Source organism: Rhinoraja longicauda, chromosome 25, assembly GCF_053455715.1.
Source record: "Rhinoraja longicauda isolate Sanriku21f chromosome 25, sRhiLon1.1, whole genome shotgun sequence".
NCBI classification, from domain to species: domain Eukaryota; kingdom Metazoa; phylum Chordata; class Chondrichthyes; order Rajiformes; family Arhynchobatidae; genus Rhinoraja; species Rhinoraja longicauda.
Genome location: NC_135977.1, coordinates 2,813,056 through 2,834,404, shown reverse-complemented (window position 1 = coordinate 2,834,404; position 21,349 = coordinate 2,813,056). Strand labels below are relative to the sequence as shown.

The following is a 21,349-nucleotide window of genomic DNA, read 5'->3' as shown; positions in this document are numbered from 1 at the left end:
AAGTTCCTGTTCCTGTGCTGTTCTGTGAAGAGACCTGTTAGTATACACATTGAAAGTTGTGTCACAGTAGTTTGCAGAAATGGCCAACAGAAATTAATATTATAAATCCAGGGCTATTGTTTAAATTTGGTCAGATGTTAGTGTGAGTTTTTTTTCTTCTTTATAAACGCAGTTTACCCTTGTATTTGACACAAGCTAGACAAAGTAATTCTGTTCAACTCTTGACATCTTTGACATTGTGGTGCTGGAAGTTAACGCTGGGAATGTTAGCTGGCTTCATCTGGATCACTGGACTTGAGTATCATTCATTTGAATCTTTTTTTCACAGAACGTTTCCGATAACCCTGTGCTGATCTCAGTCCCACTGACTCTGAAGAACCATCGCTCATTCGAGGCCTCCATGTGCATCCTCTTCTTCCACTTCAGTCCAAATTCAGCCTCTGCATACAGGTATTTCAAGTGCCCGTCCACCTGCATGTGAAACTTGCGGACCATAGGAGACCCTCTTTGATCAGACTTCACTGGCTTTACCTTGCACTAAACATTATTCACATTATTCCATTTACACTGTGTCTGTACTCTGTGGATGGCTCGATTGTAATCACATATTGTCCTTCCGCTGACTGACAACAAAAGCTTTTCACACGTGACAATAAACTAAACTCAATTACCTTGCAGCAGGGAACTTTGAACACAAGCTAAAGCTCACACATGCCTGCAGTTCCTGACTTTTCTGTCAGATTTGCAGAGTTTGCACAAATTAATGGGAGCATTGAGTCAATCTTTATTTCTTACAGAGAGATGACGTTTTGGATTGGGACCCTCTTCAGACCCAAAATGTCACCTATCCAATGCTATAAGACCCTAATACGAAGGAGTACAATTAGACCATTAGGCCCATCAAATCTACTCTGCCATTAAATCATGGTTGATCTATCTCTCCCTCTCAACCCCATTCTGTTGCCTGCTCCCCGTAACCTTTGACATCCTTCCTCATCAAGAACCTATCCGCTTTTAATAATACCCATGTCTTGGGCTCCACCGCCATCTGTGGCAATGAATTAGATGCCGCCTGACCCGCAAGGTTGCTCCAAAACGTAGCTTTTTTTTTTTGTAAGCCAGCTGCTGCAGTTTCTAGTGTCTCCTTCATTTTTTACACCCTGCCTAAACTCTATTCCCCTCCCCCACCCCATCATCATCCCAAGGTCCTTTGGTCTGTGTTTGTATGATTCATGAAGGGCCAAAAAAAGCTTGAATGTCACACCCTGCAGTGTTGGCCACAAATGCAACCAATGGGGCAGAATGCCCTTGGCAGATGACATTAGCTGAGAGAATTTCTTGCCAGGAACACTGTTGTGTTTTTCTCAATACTGAGTGAAAAATCTCTCCTGTGCAATTTGAGGGTCAGAAAGACAAAAGTGGGGCTGAATTCTGAGACAGCAACTTGGACATTCAACATTGCTGCTGATCGATGTCCGTGATCTTTCCACGACAAAATATGCTACAATTAATCATCCATTTTCCTAAACACATACATATCCCAGTTCCCACTGTATCCGCTGTTCCAGGTGTCAACGTCTCTAAACACCTGAACACCTCCGCTCTTTCCGTCTTAACGTACTTGATCTCCCAGTTGCTCAGCACTTCAACTCACCCTCCCATTCCCAATCTGACCTTTCTGTCCTGGGCCTCCTCCGTTGTCAGAGTGAGGCCCAGCGCAAATTGGAGGAACAGCACCTCATATTTCGCTTGGGTAGTTTACACCCCAGCTGTATGAACATTGATTCTCTAACTTCAGATAGCCCGTGCTTTCCCTCTCTCTCCATCCCCTCCCCCTCCCCAGTTCTCCCACTATTCTTACTGTCTCTGACTACATTCTATCTTTGTCCCGCCCCCTCCCCTGACATCAGTCTGAAGAAGGGTCTCGACCCGAAACGTCACCCATTCCTTCTCTCCCGAGATGCTGCCTGACCCGCTGAGTTACTCCAGCAATTTGTGCCTACCTTCGACTTAAACTAGCGTCTGCAGTTCTTTCCTACACATATCCCAGAATTTCTGTTTTCCAATATGTTTCACTTGACGGCTCATAAGAGATCAAATGCACTGTGACCTCTGGATTTGCCAAAGGATCTATCCTTTATAATTGGTATTTAACAGAGTAAAGTACCCCAAGGTGTTTGACTGGAATATTAAGTGATGCATTCTCTCTTGTATCTCGGCTATTTACTTCTCAGCATCATCCAAAACCACAAAGTCATGCCAGAAATATTCATTTATCATCTGCATCAAATATGAGCTGTACAATGAAATACTTACTTCGAATATAGCACAGTACAGCACAGGAATTGGTCCTTGTTTGTGCCGAATATGATGCCAAGTTTTAAACATGTGGGAAGGAACTGCAGGTGCTGGTTTGTACCGAAGATAGACACAAAAAAAGCTGGTGTAACTCAGCGGGTCAGACAGCATTTCTGGAGACAAAAAGAAACAGAATTATTTTTCCCCAGAAATGCTGCCTGACCTGCTGAGTTACACCAGCAGGTGTCTATAATGCTGTTAAACAGATCTCAACTCTCTGTACATGATCCATATCCCTCCATTCCCTGTGCTTTCATGTGCCGATCTAAAAGCCTGTTAAACGCCACTATCGTATCTGTGTCCACCAGCACTCTTAGCAATGCGTTCCAGACCCTCACGACTCCCTGTGTAAAAAAGACATGCTCCGCGCATCTCCATTAAACATTCCCTCTCTCACCGTTTAGCTATACCCTCGATGGGGCAGGTTGGTCGTCATGGGCAAGTTGTGCCAAAGGGCCTGTTTCAACACTGTATGACTCCGAATCTGTGACTCTGGTTCTAGTCTTTGGCATTCCCACCCTGGGAAAAAGGTTCTGACTGTCTACTCTTTCTTTGCTTCTCGTGGCTTTATCTAGTTCTATCAAGTCTCCCCTCAACCTCTAATGTTCCAGAGAAACGCCAGAGCTTGCTGCACCTTTACAGGAACATTAAACATTCTACTTTAGTGCTGAAGGCAGAGCATTACATCATTACCAGCTGTTATAATATCTGTTTGAACTCGTCTGTGCCTCAACACTGGAATTTCATTTATATTAAATGTATAATGTTTACAGAAAGCCCCAAATTGATTTAAGGCAAAATCAACTTCGTGCAGATTTGATGTTGTAATGTTTTGTATCAATATTTTCAGCTGCTTTGGTTCACTGTGTCCCTAATTTTTCTGCTATTCTGTACGAGATAAAGAGAAATTTGTTCCAGTTCATTATCCAGAAGCTGTTGTCTTTGGTTCCTCTCCCAAGCATCAGGCCAGCAACTACATTCTCTCTCTGCAAACTGGAGTTGAATCTTTTAGTTCATCTTCGAAATGAAAACAGGCCCTTCAGCCCACCGAGTCCATGCCGACCATCGGTCATCCGTTCACATCAGTTCTATATTATCCCACTTTCGCATCCACTCCATACATACCAGGGGCAATTTACAGAGGCCAATTAAACTACAAAGTACGTCTTTGGGATGTGGGAGGAAACCATTGCACCTGGAGGAAACCCACATGGTCACAGGGAGAATGTGCAAACTCCACACAGACAGCACCCGTAGTGTGAAAGGAGTGGATGCGAAACTGGGATGAATAGAACGAGTGTGAACGGCTGATCGATGGTTGGCGTGGACTCGGTGGGCTGTAGGACCTGTTTTCATGTTGTATCTCCAAACTAATCTGAAATGTCATAACCAACTGAGTATATCGGGGGCTGTATTTCATCAAGGAAGTAGCATATTCAACTATAAGACTATTTTTGCAGTTTCAGGTGAGGATTTTGTTTTGGCATTTTTCTTCATCCTCGCACTTTTCATTGAAGCATGATGCGACTGTCTCTGTGCTGTTAACAAGATGGCAATTCCAACGCTTGATGTTTTGCTGCTCAGTACCCGTGTGACATTCAGCAAATCTAGGTCAGACTGATCACAAAGGCCCCTGCCCTGGTTCACTACATCAGAAGACTGCTTTCCAGACGCGTTCAATTTGACTTTCAATTGACTGCATAGCCTGGCTCCTTTGTGCACCCACAGATGAGATTGAACAGCTGCTTTTCCTTTTTCAAAAAAACACAAAGTGCTGGAGGAACTCAGAGGATCAGGCTGAATCTGCGGAGGGAATGGACAGACGGTGTTTTGAGACAGGACCCTTCATAAGACTGAAAAAGGGTCCTGACCTGAAATATCATCCGTCCATTCCTTCCACAGATTCTGCCTGAACTTGCTGGATTCCTACAGCGTTTTGTGTTTTGCTCAAGATTCCAGCATCTGCAGTTCCTTGCTTCTCTGCATTTTTCTTTTTATTGAGTTTGAGAATCATGAGGAATAGATCAAGTAGATGCACAGAATCTCTTTCCCAGAGTAGGGGAATTGAGAACCAAAGGGCATAGGTTCAAGGTGAAGGCGAAAAGATTTAATAGGAATCTAAGGGATAGCTTTCACCCCTTAGTTACCCTTAAGGGTGGTGAGTGTATGGAACGAGCTGCCAGAAGAGGTTATTGAGGCAGGTACGTTCGCAACATTTAAGAACCAGTTAGACAGTTATATGGATCGGGCAGGTTTGGAGGGAAATGGGCCAAAAGCAGGCAGGTGGAACTAGTGGAGCTGGGACATGTTGGTCGGCGTGGACAGGTTGGGCCGAAGGGCCTGTTTTCACAGTGTAGAACTCTATCTAAAACCCATTTCATGAAGAACTGAGATCAGCAACAAAAATGGTGGTTTCATTGATTGATCTGCCTCAGAAGCCAATTCCAGTTCTGGTAATGGAAGTTAACCCTTTTAACTTGTATCTTCTCAGTTTGTACATCATAACTTTTCATTTTGGTGAACTCACTTGTCTCCCTGCCTCACTTCATCTGCTGCTTGAACCTTCAATCTCAAGGTGAGCTCCAGACCGCACATCTGTGACTTCAGTGAAGCTGACAGTTGAATCTTCTTTGATAAAACGCAAAGTGCTGGAGGAACTCAGCGGGTCAGGCACCATCTGTGGATGGAACAGACAGGTGATGTTTCAGGTCAGGATGCCTCTTCATACTGACTGTAGAAGGGAGGAGGAAGCTGGAAAAAGTGTTTAGGGCAGGACAAAGCCTGGCGAGTGATAGGTGGAAGATAGACACAAAATGCCGGAGTAACTCAGCGGGACAGGCAGCATCTCTGGAGAGAAGGAATGGGTGACATTTTGGGTCGAGTCCCATCTTCAGTCCACCTATCACTTGCCAGACTTTGTCTTCTCCCCCCCCCCCCCCCCCCAACCTCTTTTCCAGCTTTCTAACCCTTACCGCAGTCAGTCTAAAGAAGGGTCCCAACTCGAAACGTCATCTACCCATTCCTTCCACAGATACTACCTGACCCACTCTTACCTCAGCACTTTGTGCTTTGCTCAAGATTCCAGCATCCGCAGTTCCTTGTGTCTCAGACTTTCATCCATGCTTTTATTGCCCTTCAAACTGACCATTCTCTTGCCGGACCTCCCTCGTGTAATCTTCTGTAAAACTGAGGCCATCCAAAACCTGACTGACTGTGCTCTGACCCTCACTAACCATTGATCAAGTCTCTGCTCGCTGACCTACTTTGACACTGATTATGTGCCTTCACTGCTTTCAGTTTCTCGTTCTTGCTTTCAGATCCTCTCGTGACACTGCCTCTCCTTACCTCTGTAACCTCCAGGTTTATATTTAATCTGCTTTCAGCTTTTCGGGTTGCCTGCAATCATCCCTGTTTTCAATTGCTCCCCCATGGGCTGCTGTACCTTCTTCTGCCAAGACTCTGATACTCCTTCCTTCAATCTTTCTGGCTCTTTAATGTTCTTCTCAAGTTCTACCTCATTGACCATGCTGTCTTAAGTAAATCTCAAAGCGATTCCAAGTCTGATTGAACACTCTGATAAAATATCTGAAACGTTTTATCAAAGGCACAATGTAAACATCAGCTATTTAATCTAGTTTAGTTTGGAGATACAGCATGGAAACTCCCACCGAGTCCACGCCAACCACCTATCACCCATTCACACTATGTGTTGGAAGGAAATGCAGATGCAGGTTTAAATAGAAGAGAGACGCAAAATGGTGGAGTAACTCTGTGGGTCAGGCAGCATCTCTGGAGAGAAGGAAAAGGTGATGTTTTGGGTCAGAACCCTCCTTTTCTCCAGTGATGTTGCCTGACCCGCTGAGTTACTCCAGCAATTTGTGTCTATACCCGATCACACTAATTCTATGTTATGCATCCAGTCCCCACACATTGGGGGCAATTTAAAAAAAACTTTTTTTTAAGGACCAATTAACCTGCAAACCTACATGTATTTGGGATGTGGGAGGAAACCGGAGCACTCGGAGGAAACCCACGCTGTCACAGGGAGAACGTGCAAACACCCCACACGGACAGAACCCAAGGTCGGGATCGAACCGGGATCTGTGTCGCTGTAAGACAGCAGCTCTACTTGCTGTTTCCCTGTGCTGCCATACTGTCGCTGTTTGAAGGGCATTGCACTCTTTTTAAACTGACGTGAAACAATACAGAAGGCTCAAAATTGTACATTGATCTTTCCTCTTATTTCTGTGGAATAAAAAGCAATCAGATTTTGCAAGGCATTTTGTGGTTCTAAGCTCCATTCCCTTTCGTTAATGAGGTATAAGATCCTGAGGCACAGGTCATAGTTAAATCTTCTTTCGTTCTTTGGGATAAATTCACTGGAGATTTCCAGTTGCAAAGAGCCTAATGAATTAGCAGGCTAAAATCGTAAATTAGCAGGTTCAGTGCCTTCAGTATTTAATTAGAACCACAATTCGAGTGATTGTTGATTGATGTTGGACTTGATTTATTTTTTCTCTGGCCATTGCTCTTGCTTTAGATTTTCTTACTGGTTTACCTCGGGATTATTATCTCAATTAGAACCATGAATAGATTCTTGGAGCTACACAGCATGGAAACGGGCCCTTCAGCCTAACTAGTCCATGCTGACCAAGGTATCCTCCTGAGCTACTCCTGTTTGCCTGCATTTGGCCCATATCCTCTCAACCTGAAAGACAGAAGGAGCTGGAGTAACTAACTCCTGTACCTCCTTCTAAACCTTTCCTATCCATGAATTGTCCAAATTTCACTTTAAATGTTTTCACTGTACTCTCCTCTTCCACCTTGTCTGGCTGCTCGTTCCACATACACCCACGTCTTTGTATAAAAAGATTGCCCCTTAGGCCCCATCTTAAATCTTTCCCCTCTCAATTTAACCTATGGCCCCCAGTTCTAGACTCCCCTACCCTGGGAAAAAGACTGACTATTCACCTTACCTCTGCCCCTCACGATTCTCTCAACCTTTATAAGAGCATCCCTCAAGTCTTATACACTCCAAGGAAAAGATTAGCTTAACACCCTTTGCAAAATGCCCAGTCAATACAAGGCTGCACATGCTTAATCGCACAAAAACTATAATTTTTGTACATCCATCATCACTTTTGCACTGTATATGCATTAAAATATCTTCTTGTCCCTCTCACCGTGTCTGTAGTCGACAGGGACATCGGTTCGCGGTATCTCCAAAATGGAGGTGACGGCTGCAACGACCAGCTGCAGCTGGGACTTTAAAATGGTGCCAAAATGGCACCTCTTGCATTTGGTCTCAGCGGGGAGTTCTGCACATTCTGTACTGACCGGGGGGCGATAGTGCTTATGTATGGGGATAGTCTTGCAGAGCTGTATGCAAAAAAATGTGTTTCACTGGCACCTGGTACACATGACAATAAAGAAACCATTGAAACGGTTATCTCCAGAACAAGGGGCCACAGTTTAAGAATAAGGGATAGGCCATTTAGAACTGAGATGAGGAAAAACTTTTTCAGTCAGAGAGTTGTGAATCTGTGGAATTCTCTGCCTCAGAAGGCAGTGAAGGCCAATTCTCTGAATGCATTCAAGAGAGAGCTAGATAGAGCTCTTAAGGATAGCGGAGTCAGGGGGTATGGGGAGAAGGCAGGAACGGGGTACTGATTGAGAATGACCAGCCATGATCACATTGAATGGCGGTGCTGGCTCGAAGGGCCGAATGGCCTCCTCCTGCACCTATTGTCTATTGTCCAATGTCAGTCAACTACCTTTTGTTTCTGTGGTCTCTGCTATGGTTATTTGTTTTGAGCTTTGCTCACTTGACTGATACCACGACTTATCAGGGATGGCGCTGGAGCCAGTTCTGGCAGTGGCGCTTAAGAGACTTTTAGATATGCAGGGAATGGAGTGATATGGATCAGGTGCAGATAGACAAGATTATTTTATCTTGGCCAAACTGGCCCAGACATTGTTGGCCAAAGGGCCTATTCCTGTCCTGTGCTGTTCTATGTTCTATGCATCCTCTAGTCAAGAGTTCTATCATTATAAAGCTCTTCCTGCTGCATATGCTGTAATTTGTTTTGCAGGTTTATCCTGGCAGCAAACAGAGATGAATACTATGCCAGACCAACAAAACCAGCAGAATTCTGGGAGAACAACCGCAACATCTTAAGCGGTAAGAGCCTCGCTGAATCTACAACCCTACAGGTTATTTGCAGAAAGTTTAATGCGTATTTTGTATATTCATGTAACGTTTTTGTTTTGAACCAAAGTAAAACTGGATTCTTCCTTGCCTTGCGGACTTATTCAAATAAGCAAAAGCAATACAGGTATATTGATGTTGGTTTTAAAAGTCAAATCTAATTGCATGCAAAAGGCAGCGAGCAGCAGAAAGGCAAGGAATCAGCGTCATTGATGTGTTAGGGCTTGAGTGCTAATGTACAATGAAACTGAATTGGAAGATTGAGACACAAGGAACTGCAGATGCTGGAATCTTGAGCAAAACACAAAGTGCTGGAGGAACCCAGCAGGTCACCTTGCTCTGCTCCCGGACTTTTCAAGCTGACTACTAGCGTCCTCTTGGCGCTCTTTTTAAACTGCCTTTTCCACTGTAATTAACACTTACTTTTCTTCTCAGCCAACGGGCGTCCTTGCTCTGCTCCCGGACTTTTCAAACTGACTACTAGCGTCCTCTTGGCGCTCTTTTTAAACTGCCTTTTCCACTGTAATTAACACTTACTTTTCTTCTCAGCCAACGGGCGTCCTTGCTCTGCTCTGAAAAGTCCGGGAGCAGAGCAAGGACGCCCGTTGGCTGAGAAGAAAAGTAAGTGTTAATTACAGTGGAAAAGGCAGTTTAAAAAGAGCGCCAAGAGGACGCTAGTAGCCAGAACTGTTTATAGACACAAGGTAATGGCGGAAAAGTTGGTGCAGTGTGTTTCCTGCAGAATGTGGGAAGACAGGGACGTCGCTGGAGCTTCTGGGAGCTACACCTGCAAGAACTGTGTCCAGGTGCAGCTCCTGAAGGCACGTGTGGTGGAGTTGGAGAGGCAGTTGGATGACCTCAGGGCCATCTGGGAATGCGAGAGTTTCCTCGACAGGACCTATTGTGAGGCTGTCACACCAAGGGTCCAGGTCGAGCGAAGGTGGGAGACTGTTTCAGGGGGGAGTGGACGAGGACTACAGGAGACTCCAGTGGCTGTGCCTATTGCAAATAGGTATACCCTCTTGGGAACTGTCGGGGCAGAAGACGTTTCCAGTCCAAGTGGCGGACCTGTTGGCAAGGATACTCGACATGGGAGACCGAAGTCAGGAAGAGCCGTAGTGGTCGGTGACTCCATCGTCCGAGGGACGGACAGAAGATTCTGTGGCAGCAGGAGGGACTTGAGGATGGTCTGTTGCCTCCCGGGTGCCAGGGTTCAACACATCACGGACTGGCTTCAGAAAATCCTAGTGAGGGAAGGCGATCAACCTGAAGTCGTTGTGCATGTGGGCACGAATGACGTCGGGCGGAAGAGGAAGGAGGTGCTACAGCGGGAGTTTAGAGAGTTGGGAAAAACACTGAGAAGTAGGACGTCGAAGGTGGTTATATCTGGACTGCTACCGGTACCTCGTGCTGGTGAGGCCAGGAACAGAGAGATAGAGGGTATGAATTTATGGCTGAGGGGCTGGTGCAGAGAGCAGGGATTTAGATTTCTGGACCACTGGGATCTCTTCTGGGCTAGGGGTGACTTGTACAAAAGGGACGGGTTACATCTTAACAGCAGGGGGACAAACATTCTGGCAGGCAGGTTTGCTAGTGTGACACCTGTGGCTTTAAACTAAGTAGTGGGGGGGAGGGGTTAACAAATTGTGAATATGAAGATGAGGTAAAAAAAGGGAATACAGGAGATATTGCAAAAGACTCTCGGAAGAATGGGAACAGAAGTTCTAGAGGGGAAAAGAAATTAAGGGCAGGGCCAATTGTGACCGATGTGAGAGGGGAGGTAAATACAGAAGTTAAAGTGTTGTACTTAAATGCGCGTAGTATAAAAAATAAAGTGGATGAGCTTGAGGCTCAGTTAGTCATGGGCAAGTATGATGTTGTAGGGATCACTGAGACATGGCTACAAGAGGACCAGGGCTGGGAACTGAATATTCAGGGGTACACAACGTATAGAAAAGACAGACAGGTGGGCAGAAGGGGTGGGGTTGCTCTGATGGTAAGGAATGATATTCATTCCCTTACAAGGGGTGACATAGAATCAGGAGATGTTGAATCAGTATGGATAGAAATGAGAAATTGTAAGGGTAAAAAGACCCTAATTGGAGTTATCTATAGGCCTCCAAACAGTAGCCTCGACATAGGGTGCAAGTTGAATCAGGAGATAAAATTGGCGTGCCAAAAATGTAATGCTACGGTGGTTATGGGAGATTTCAACATGCAGGTAGACTGGGAAAATCAGGTTGGAAATGGACCCCAGGAAAGAGAGTTTGTAGAGTGCCTTCGAGATGGATTCTTAGAACAGCTTGTACTGGAGCCTACCAGGGAGAAGGCAATTCTGGATTTAGTGTTGTGTAATGATCCTGATCTGATAAGGGGACTAGAGGTAAAAGAGCCATTAGGACGCAGTGATCACAACATGATAAGTTTTACTCTGCAAATGGAAAGGCAGAAGGGAAAATCGGAAGTGTCAGTATTACAGTATAGCAAAGGGGATTACAGAGGCATGAGGCAGGAGCTGGCCAAAATTGACTGGAAGGAGGCCCTAGCAGGGAAGACGGTAGAACAAAAAAATAGTCAAGGCAAATGTGGGTCCCTTGAAGACAGAAGCAGGGGAATTTATTATGGGGAACAAAGAAATGGCAGACGAGTTAAACCGTTACTTTGGATCTGTCTTCACTGAGGAAGATACACACAATCTCCCAAATGTTCTAGGGGCCGGAGAACCTAGGGTGATGGAGGAACTGAAGGAAATCCACATTAGGCAGGAAATGGTTTTGGGTAGACTGATGGGACTGAAGGCTGATAAATCCCCAGGGCCTGATGGTCTGCATCCCAGGGTACTTAAGGAGGTGGCTCTAGAAATAGTGGAAGCATTGGAGATCATTTTTCAATGTTCTATAGATTCAGGATCAGTTCCTGTGGATTGGAGGATAGCAAATGTTATCCCACTTTTTAAGAAAGGAGGGAGAGAGAAAACGGGTAATTATAGACCAGTTAGTCTGACATCAGTGGTGGGGAAGATGCTGGAGTCAATTATAAAAGACGAAATTGCTGAGCATTTGGATAGCAGTAACAGGATCATTCCGAGTCAGCATGGATTTACGAAGGGGAAATCATGCTTGACAAATCTACTGGAATTTTTTGAGGATGTAACTAGGAAAATTGACAGGGGAGAGTCAGTGGATGTGGTGCACCTCGACTTTCAGAAAGCCTTCGACAAGGTCCCACATAGGAGATTAGTGGGCAAAATTAGGGCACATGGTATTGGGGGTAGGATACTGACATGGATAGAAAATTGGTTGACAAACAGAAAGCAAAGAGTGGGGATAAATGGGTCCCTTTCGGAATGGCAGGCAGTGACCAGTGGGGTACCGCAAGGTTCGGTGCTGGGACCCCAGCTATTTACGATATACATTAATGACTTAGACGAAGGGATTAAAAGTACCATTAGCAAATTTACAGATGATACTAAGCTGGGGGGTAGTGTGAATTGTGAGGAAGATGCAGTAAGGCTGCAGGGTGACTTGGACAGGTTGTGTGAGTGGGCGGATACATGGCAGATGCAGTTTAATGTAGATAAGTGTGAGGTTATTCACTTTGGAAGTAAGAATAGAAAGGCAGATTATTATCTGAATGGTGTCAAGTTAGGAGGAGGGGGAGTTCAACGAGATCTGGGTGTCCTAGTGCACCAATCAATGAAAGGAAGCATGCAGGTACAGCAGTGAAGAAAGCCAATGGAATGTTGGCCTTCATAACAAGAGGAGTTGAGTATAGGAGCAAAGAGGTCCTTCTATAGTTGTACCGGGCCCTGGTGAGACCGCACCTGGAGTACTGTGTGCAGTTTTGGTCTCCAAATTTGAGGAAGGATATTCTTGCTATGGAGGGCGTGCAGCGTAGGTTCACTAGGTTAATTCCCGGAATGGCGGGACTGTCGTATGTTGAAAGGCTGGAACGATTGGGCTTGTATACACTGGAATTTAGAAGGATGAGGGGGGATCTTATTGAAACATATAAGATAATTAGGGGATTGGACACATTGGAGGCAGGAAACATGTTCCCAATGTTGGGGGAGTCCAGAACAAGGGGCCACAGTTTAAGAATAAGGGGTAGGCCATTTAGAACGGAGATGAGGAAGAACTTTTTCAGTCAGAGAGTGGTGAAGGTGTGGAATTCTCTGCCTCAGAAGGCAGTGGAGGCCAGTTCGTTGGATGCTTTCAAGAGAGAGCTGGATAGAGCTCTTAAGGATAGCGGAGTGAGGGGGTATGGGGAGAAGGCAGGAACGGGGTACTGATTGAGAGTGATCAGCCATGATCGCATTGAATGGCGGTGCTGGCTCGAAGGGCTGAATGGCCTACACCTGCACCTATTGTCTATTGTCTATTGTCTATTGTCAGGCAGCGTCTTAGTTTCGTTTAGAGATACAGTGCGGAAACAGGCCCTCTTCGCCACCAGCACTAGCACTATCCGACACGCTAGGGACAATTTACAATTTTTACCGTAGTCAATTAACCTACAAACCTGCACGTCTTTGGAATGTGGGAGGAAACCGGAGCACCCAGAGAAAACCTGCGCAGTCACAGGGAGAACATACAAACTCCATACAGACAGCACCTGTAGTCTGGATCCAACCCCGGTCTCTGCCTCTGTAAGGCAGCATCTCTTCCGCTGCGCCATCGTGCCACCCCTTTGTGGAGGAAATGTACAGATGACGTTTTGGGTTGGGACTCTTCTTCAGACGAAGTTGTCTGTCCTTTTCCTCCACAACTGCCACGTGTGCTGCTGAGTTTCCAGCACTTGAGTTGGAAGGTTTCGGGCTTAAATGGACCTTCAGTAATTTTGAGAAAGTGGCATAACGTATAATTAGTGTGAACGGGTGATCGATGGTCGTCATGGACTCGCGGAGAAAGGAACCAAGCTTTTCTCTCCCCAGCGGAGGAGAAAGTGACCAAGCGTCCTATGTTGATCGTCAGTACCTTGTGCTGTCATCTGGTGCATTGAGGATATTTCAGTGATGCAGCCTGCTCCCCTTCTCTCTGCTGAAAGATGAATGTTACATTTGCAGGTACAGTCCCTTTACTCTGCAGTAGGGAGCACTTATCCAATTTGTCTCATGCAGTTATATTAAATGCAGCAGGCTCTTTTAATTGGGTGACGTTAAACCAGCATCTGCAGTTCCTTCCTACACAGGCTCGGCTCGTTTAATTGATTGATTGAAAGTTACAGCATGGAAACAGGCCCTTGAGCCCACCAAGTCCTCGCCGACCATCGATCATCCGTTCACGGCAGTTCTATGTTTCTGATCCTCTCCCTGCACACCAGGGGCCAATTAACCAACAAACCCGCACGTCTTTAGGATGTGGGAGGAAACCAGAGCACCCGGAAGAAAACCCACGCATTCACAGGGAGAACGTGCAAACACTTCAATCAAACAGCACCCGAGGTCAGGATCGAACCCATGTCCCTGGCACTGTGAGGCAGCGACTCTACCAATTGCTATGACACATCACCTGGACCAAAAGTAGTCTTTCGTTTTTTTTCCTCCACAGCGATCAACAACTTGTTCTTTTGGTAATTATTTAGAGAGAGGATTTGGGAAAAGGTTCACTTTAAAGTATGCTTTCAATTGTGATGACATTCCCAGAGGTCTAATTAAAACAAAGGTTTTCTTGACGGTAATGTGTGTTGATGGTAATGATTTCGCATTTTACGTGACATTCTTGGTGGACAGCTTTCTGAGGAGTTTATTAACTTGCTTTGGTATTCTATAACCACCACACACCTTTATGCTGCTGTCAGATAATTGAGAAGGATTTGATGGGCTTTTCCTTCCTGGCTGTGAACAGCGAGGGATAAAATGCAGGCAATCTGGTCAGGAGATTGGAAGAGTACACGGGTGTTTAAATTCTTTGAAGAGAAAGTCGTGAGAGCTTTTAATGAGGCAATGGGGTGAGAACTGCTCAACGCATTGTGTGAGGGCTAATCGTGTCAAAAAAAGCTCTGAAGGAGGTAGCATGACATATTTAATAATAATAATAATAATACATTTTATTTATATAGCGCTTTTCATATACTCAAAGACGCTTTACAGAGATTTTGAGAACATAGGGAAATTAATAAATAGATAAATAAGTAAATAAATAAATGAACAGAGAAAGGAGACAGTAGGTGAGGTGACTTTGCCTTTGCCTTTCATGACACAAAGGTAAGTTCTGCCCTTTAAAAAGTGGGATTTATTTCAGCTGTTGACGCAAGGAACTGCAGATGCTGGCTTACAAAAAAAGAGACAAGGTGCTGGAGTACTTCAGCGGGTCAGGCAGCATCTCTGGAGGACATGGATCGGCGATGTTTTGGATCAGGACCCTTCTTCAGACAGTAGTAGGGGAGAGAAAGGTGGGGATGGCAACTGATAGGTGGATACAGGTGGGGTGTGGGGTGATGGTTTAATTGGCAGAGAGGTGGACAATGGCCAGAGATGAAAAGATAAAAGGAGTCAAGAGTGTTTAATTGTCATATGTATCGAAAATGGAACGATGAAATTTTTACCTATGAGATTAGGAGACAAGAGGTGTAATATACGAAACCAGAGAAAGGGATATGGGTGGAAGGGGTGGGGGAAGGTGAGGCAGGGGGGCAGGATAGTGGGAGAAATGGCTGCATATCTAGGTGGGGCACAGAATTGGGGGGAGGTGGGGGAGGGAGGGGGAAGTGAGTTGTTCTCTCTGTGAAAGCAATGCTGGACAAATCACGGTCTGAAGAAGGGTCTCGACCCGAAATATCACCCATTCTTTCTCTCCAGAGATACTGCCTGTCCCGCTGATACTCCAGCATTTTGTGTCTACATCCGTCTCACACGGACAATGAAAGGGCATGTGTGTGAACAAGGCAACCCAGTCAATATCATAAGAAGGCGGATTGCCATGTCCTAGTGTCCTACTACTTACTGTCTCGATCCGAAACGTCATCCACTCCTTCTCTCCAGAGATGCTTCCTGTCCCGCTGAGTCACTCCAGCATTTTGTGTCTATCTTCGGTGTAAACCAGCGTCTGCAGTTCCTTCCTTCACATACTTTCTGTATTTGGTCTGCACAAGCAGCTTATGTCAACAAACGTATGTTAACACTTCCCACATAGTGACACCTCCTTAAAAAGCTACAAGCAAGAAGGGAATGATAGTGGTCTTGGAATAACCAGCACATCACCTTCAGCGACATTTCTGAAGCTGTTTGAGTTCTCAGTGTCCTCGAACATGCAATTGCAATATATTGTGTAGTTTATCAGTTGCTGTTTAAGCAATTCTTTGTGTTGATTTGAAAACTGTCTTTTGTTTCAGAAGCCCTGGGGAAAACCAGAAAGGAATAAAGTGTAAGGTTGAGGGGAGACCTGATAGAAGTATATAAAGTTATGAGAGGCATAGATAGGCTAGACAGTCAGAGCCTTTATCTCAGGGTGGAAATATCAAAGACTAGAGGGCATAGCTTTAAAGTGAGAGGGGAAAGCTGAAAAGACATGTGCAGGACACGTTTTTTTTACACACAGAGGGTGGTGATCGCCTGAGCGTGCTGCCAGGGGTGGTGGTTGAGGCAGATACGATCGTGGCATTTCAGACTTTTGGGTAGGCACATGAACATGGAGGGATATGGATCACATGCAGGCAGAGGAGATTAATTTAACTTGGCATCATGTCAGCACGGATATTGTGGGCTGAAGGGCCTGTATCTGTACTGTATCTTTTCTGTGCCCTGAGGAATCCGTAGGCAGATTTTCCTTCCATGAGGGTTCCATAAATCTTTGGGAAATGCACCTTCATCATTGTCATGGTTTCTGTAAGGGTTTGGAATGATTATTCACATTGTAAAAAAACTAGTGTTACATGGAGATTGGTAGTCACATCATGGAAATGGTGCAATATGTCAACTCCGACACTGGCATCAGGATGAATGAGTAACTCACTAAATCTGTCTGTCCTTTAAGAGGAATGAGGCAGTGTGGTCCATTGTCATTGATATAATTCATTGTCTTCAATCATGATGTTGGAAGGCATCGCGAGGTCTGGCCTCAAGGTGTCCATTCCAAGCAGTTTTGAAAAAATTGCAGCATTAATTTTGCAAGTGATGATGTGTGACGGCAGACTAATCTAGGAAACTGATGCTCAGGGGTTCAGGCTGATCAGAGGTGTCACATTTGCAGTCATATGGCTGGACAAGCTGAAATTTCAAAGATAATGATTCCATGATAAAAGGGCCAACTTTCCCACTCATGGATTCTGATCAATGTCATGCTGTGACTGCAGGATGCAGACCTTGTGGAACTTCTCCGAATGTGATCAAAAAGAAACCATCTATTTTTCATCCTCAACCACCTGCAAACTGCATAATAATAGATGTAGAGAATTCCGAGTACGATCTATGTTTGGAGGCGGTTTGTCTTATGACAGCCCCACAGATGGTTGTTCCAGATGGGTTTTCACTATAATTTAATTACATCTTTCAACAGCTTGGCTCTAATGTTATAGCCATTTTATCTCCTTGATTTGAGGATTTTTCCTGTGGATGGTTACTAACACCAGTGAATATTCGTGTCAACTTGTAAAACAAAGGCCATATCGTAGTTGATAATAATCTGATTCATTCAACAACAAAAAAATGGAAAATCCATTTTACTTAAGATCCATACCATACACTTGCTATCTCTCTCAAAACATCTGGATCCAGAGCTAGGTTTAAGGCTTTGCCTGCAATATTTAATTGGAGATGTCTATCTCTTATTTTGTGATAAACTGGAATTAAATTTGAATATTTATCGGCTCTAACTGAAAACTAAAAGATTGTTTGGGAGTTGAATTCCAAGAACATATGAGCTGTCCACTTTATTCATACGTTTTTAGTTTTTTAGTTTTAGTTTTAGAGATACAGGCCCCTCGGCCCATCGAGTCCGCACCGACCAGTACAGGTTAGTACGGGTTTGATTAGTACGGGTGTCAGGGGTTACGGGGAGAAGGCAGGAGAATGGGGTTTGGAGGGAGATATAGATCAGCCATGATTGAATGCCGGAGTAGACTTGATGGGCCGAATGGCCTAATTCTGCTCCAATCACTTATGACCTTATAACCAGCGATCCCTGCACATTAACACTACCCCACACACATGAGGGACAATTTACACTTGTACCAAGAAAACAAACCAATGCCAATTAACCTACAAACCTGCATGTCTTTGGAGTGTGGGACGAAACTAAAGATCTCGGACAAAACCCACGCAGTCACAGGGAGAACGCACAAACTCCGTACAGACAGCACCCATAATCGGGATGGAACCCGGGTCTCTGGCACTGCAAGCGCAGTAAGGCAGCAACTCTACTGCTGCGCCACCGTGCCGCCCTTCTGTACCTTCATTGATCAAACTTCTTGTAGCTAAAGGTCACTTCTAGGTATGATGGATGCAGCAAGTTCCAATTCTTGTGCAGCTAAAGTTAGCATGGAAAAAAAAATTCTAAACTGTTTTACATGAAACAAACTATTACAAACAACATTCATAAACTGCTATGTTGAATCTCCTGACCACTAAGAATGAGTGACCCATTCCTTCTCTCCATAGACGCTGCCTGTCCTGCTGAGTTACTCCAGCATTTTGTGTCTATCTTCAGTTTATTATTGTCACGTGTATCGAGCTACAGTGAAAAGCTTTTGCTTCATGCTATCCAGTCAAAGAAAAGACAATAAATAATTACAATCAAGCCATCCACAGTGTACAGATAAAGGATAAAAGGGACAATATTTAGTGCAAAATAAAGTCTGATTAAAAATAGTTCAAAGTCTCCAATGAGATAGATCTGAGGTCAGGTCCGCACTCTAGCTGATGAGAGGATGGTTCAGTCGCAACTGTAGAAGTTGGAGATGCTTGTTGGGAACATACAGAACTTCCTCAGCCCTCTTTGGAAGCAGAGGCGTGGGTGTGGTTTCTTGGCCATAGCTTCGATGTGGCTGTTCCAGGACAAATTGCTGGTGATATTTATTCCTAAGAACTTGAAGCTTTCGATCATCTGTACTTCAATGCCATCAGTGTATACCGTCCTCTCATCAGCTAGAGTGTGTACTGCTTTGCTTCCTGAAAAGTCAATCACAGTCTCCATTGTATTGCTGACATTGAGGGAGAATGTCAGCAAGGCCGAGCACTTCAACTCCCCCTCCCATTCCCAGTCTGACCTTTCTGTCATGGGCCTCCTCCAGTGCCATAATGAGTCCCACCGGAAATTGGAGGACAGCACCTCATATTTCGCCTGGGCAGCTTGCAGCCCAGTGGTATGAACATCGATTTCTCCAACTTTAGATAGTTCCTCTGTCCCTCTCTTCCCCTCCCCCTTCCCAGATCTCCCTCTATCTTCCTGTCTCCACCTATATCCTTCCTTTGTCCCACCACCCTGACATCAGTCTGAAGAAGGGTCTCGACCCGAAACGTCACCCATTCCTTCTCTCCTGAGATGCTGCCTGACCTGCTGAGTTACTCCAGCATTTTGTGAATAAATACCTTCGATTTGTACCAACATCTGCAGTTATTTTCTTATACTTGAGGGAGAGGTTGTTGTCTTGACACCAGGTTATGAGGTTCTCAATCTCCTTCCTATACTCCGTCTTGTCATTATTTGATATCTGACCTACTATGGTGGTGTTATCTACAAACTTGTAAATTGAGTTGGATTTGTATTTGGCCTCACAGTCATGAGTGTATAAAGGCTAAAGTAGGGGCTGAGAACGCATCCTTGCAAGGCACTATGCTTAAATCTCAGCCGGAACGGGTTTGATCGTTTTTTTGTCTTGGAGAGCAGATGATTTTATTTTGTTGTTATAGGAATTTTGTTTCGTGAGATATGTGAGCAATGTGAAAATACATAAGCAGGGCTCTCGACCAAAAACATCATCTGTCCATTCTCTCCACAGATGCTGCCTGACCTGCTGAGTTCCTCCAGCAGTTTTTTTTTAAATTGAGTGCAGTAGGTATATTCTATATAAATGTAAAAAGCATAAGATCATGCTGACATTTTCAATCTGACAAATACTCTTTTGACTCACAGATCGTTGCTCATTTTAAATAACAATTTGTAGTTTCCACTTCACTTTTATGCATAATTCAGAATGCCACAATGGTATATACAGAGGCTTCTCGACTTGCCATGGGGTTACATTCCGATAAACCCATCGTAAATCGAAAATATCATAAGTCGAAAATGCATTTAATACACCTAACCTACCAAACATCATAGCCACTTAACCTACTGCACCGAACATCACAGCCACCTAACCTACCGAACATCACAGCCACCTAACCTACCCAACATCATAGCCACCTAACCTACCCAACATCATAGCCACCTAACCTACCCAACATCATAGCCACCTAACCTACCCAACATCATAGCCACCTAACCTACCCAACATCACAGCCACCTAAACTACTCAACATCATAGCCACCTAACCTACCCAACATCATAGCCACCTAACCTGCGGAACATCTTAGCCTAGCCTAACTTAAACGTGCTCAGAACATTTACATTAGCCTACAGTTGGGCAAAATCATCTAACACAAAGCCTGTTTTATAATAAAGTGTTGACTATCTCATATAATTTATTGAATACAGTACTGTACTGAAAGTGAAAAACAGAATCGCTAGCCCGGGAAAAGATAAAAATTCAAAATTCGAAGTACGGTTTCTGCTGGATGTGTATCGCTTTTGCACCGTTGTAAAGTCGAAATATTATAAATCGAAGCATCGTAAGTCGAGGAGCATCTGTATATTTTGAGAGGGTAGGACCCTAAAAAAGATCAACATGACCAGAAGATAATGTATTTTGTCAGATATCAAAGGACAAATTTCCAGTTGATGCAGAGGATTTGACCCATTTCCTGTGCTGTCCCTTTCCAAGGCCACTCAAGTACAATGTTGATATCAGGCGAGGACACCAAGTGCTGGAGTAACTCAGCGGGTCAGGCAGCATCTCTGGAGAACATGGAAAGGTGACGTTTCACAGAATGCTGGAGTAACTCAGCGGGTCAGGCAGCATCTGTGGAGAACATAGATAGGTGACGTTTCACAGAGTGCTGGAATATCTCAGCAGGTCAGGCAGCATCTCAGGAGAACATGGATAGGTGACGGTTTGGGTTGGGTCCCTTCAAACTAATTACGGTTATGATTGGCAGATGGTTGGTGGAAGACCAGAGCTGAAAAGACAAAAAGTGTCAGATGAGAAGGTAAGGGTGGAAGATGTGCAAATTGTGAAACCATAGTAAGGAATGTAAGTGGAAGGGGACAGAGAGAGATGGAAGGGGAGAAATGGGTGCAACTTTCAGGTTTGGGAAGAAGGGATTGTTGTTTGTAGGCGAGTTACCTAAATTGGAGAATTAAATGTACATAATGTTGGGTTGTAAACCACCCAATTGGAATATGAAGTGTGGTTCCTCCATTTTGCATGTGGCCTCACTCTAGTTTGCTATGGGAATGGGAAGAGAAGTTAAAATGGTTAACAACCGGGAGATCCAGCAGGCCTTGGTGAACCAAAGATGTTCTTTTGTTCTTCTCTTGACTAAAGTGTGTACATTACCATACCATCCAAGTGACCGTCTTGGAACTAAATCCTCGACAGTGAAATTTAACCTTTGGCTTGAGTCATTTCTGGGCCGTCCCCCTCACCTGCTAATTTTCTTTGAGGAAGTTCTCCACCTGGTGGTTTGCCAGAGAATTAGTCAGGGCCTTCCATGGATGAGAGCTCAACAGCAAAGAGCAAAATCCCAT

General features: G+C 44.6%; 1 protein-coding gene across 3 annotated transcripts in view; it reads left to right on the top strand.

Moving 5' to 3' along the window:
* tango2 (transport and golgi organization 2 homolog (Drosophila)) overlaps positions 1–21,349 on the top strand; it is a 111,137-nt gene that overhangs the window by 48,489 nt on the left and 41,299 nt on the right. For all 3 annotated transcript variants that reach the window (XM_078421194.1, XM_078421193.1, XM_078421195.1), the window contains exons 2-3: positions 329–450; positions 8,451–8,539. In XM_078421194.1, coding sequence (XP_078277320.1) covers positions 401–450; positions 8,451–8,539 — 139 coding nt within the window. In that variant the 5' untranslated portion in view covers positions 329–400. The remainder of the gene's footprint in view (positions 1–328; positions 451–8,450; positions 8,540–21,349) is intronic.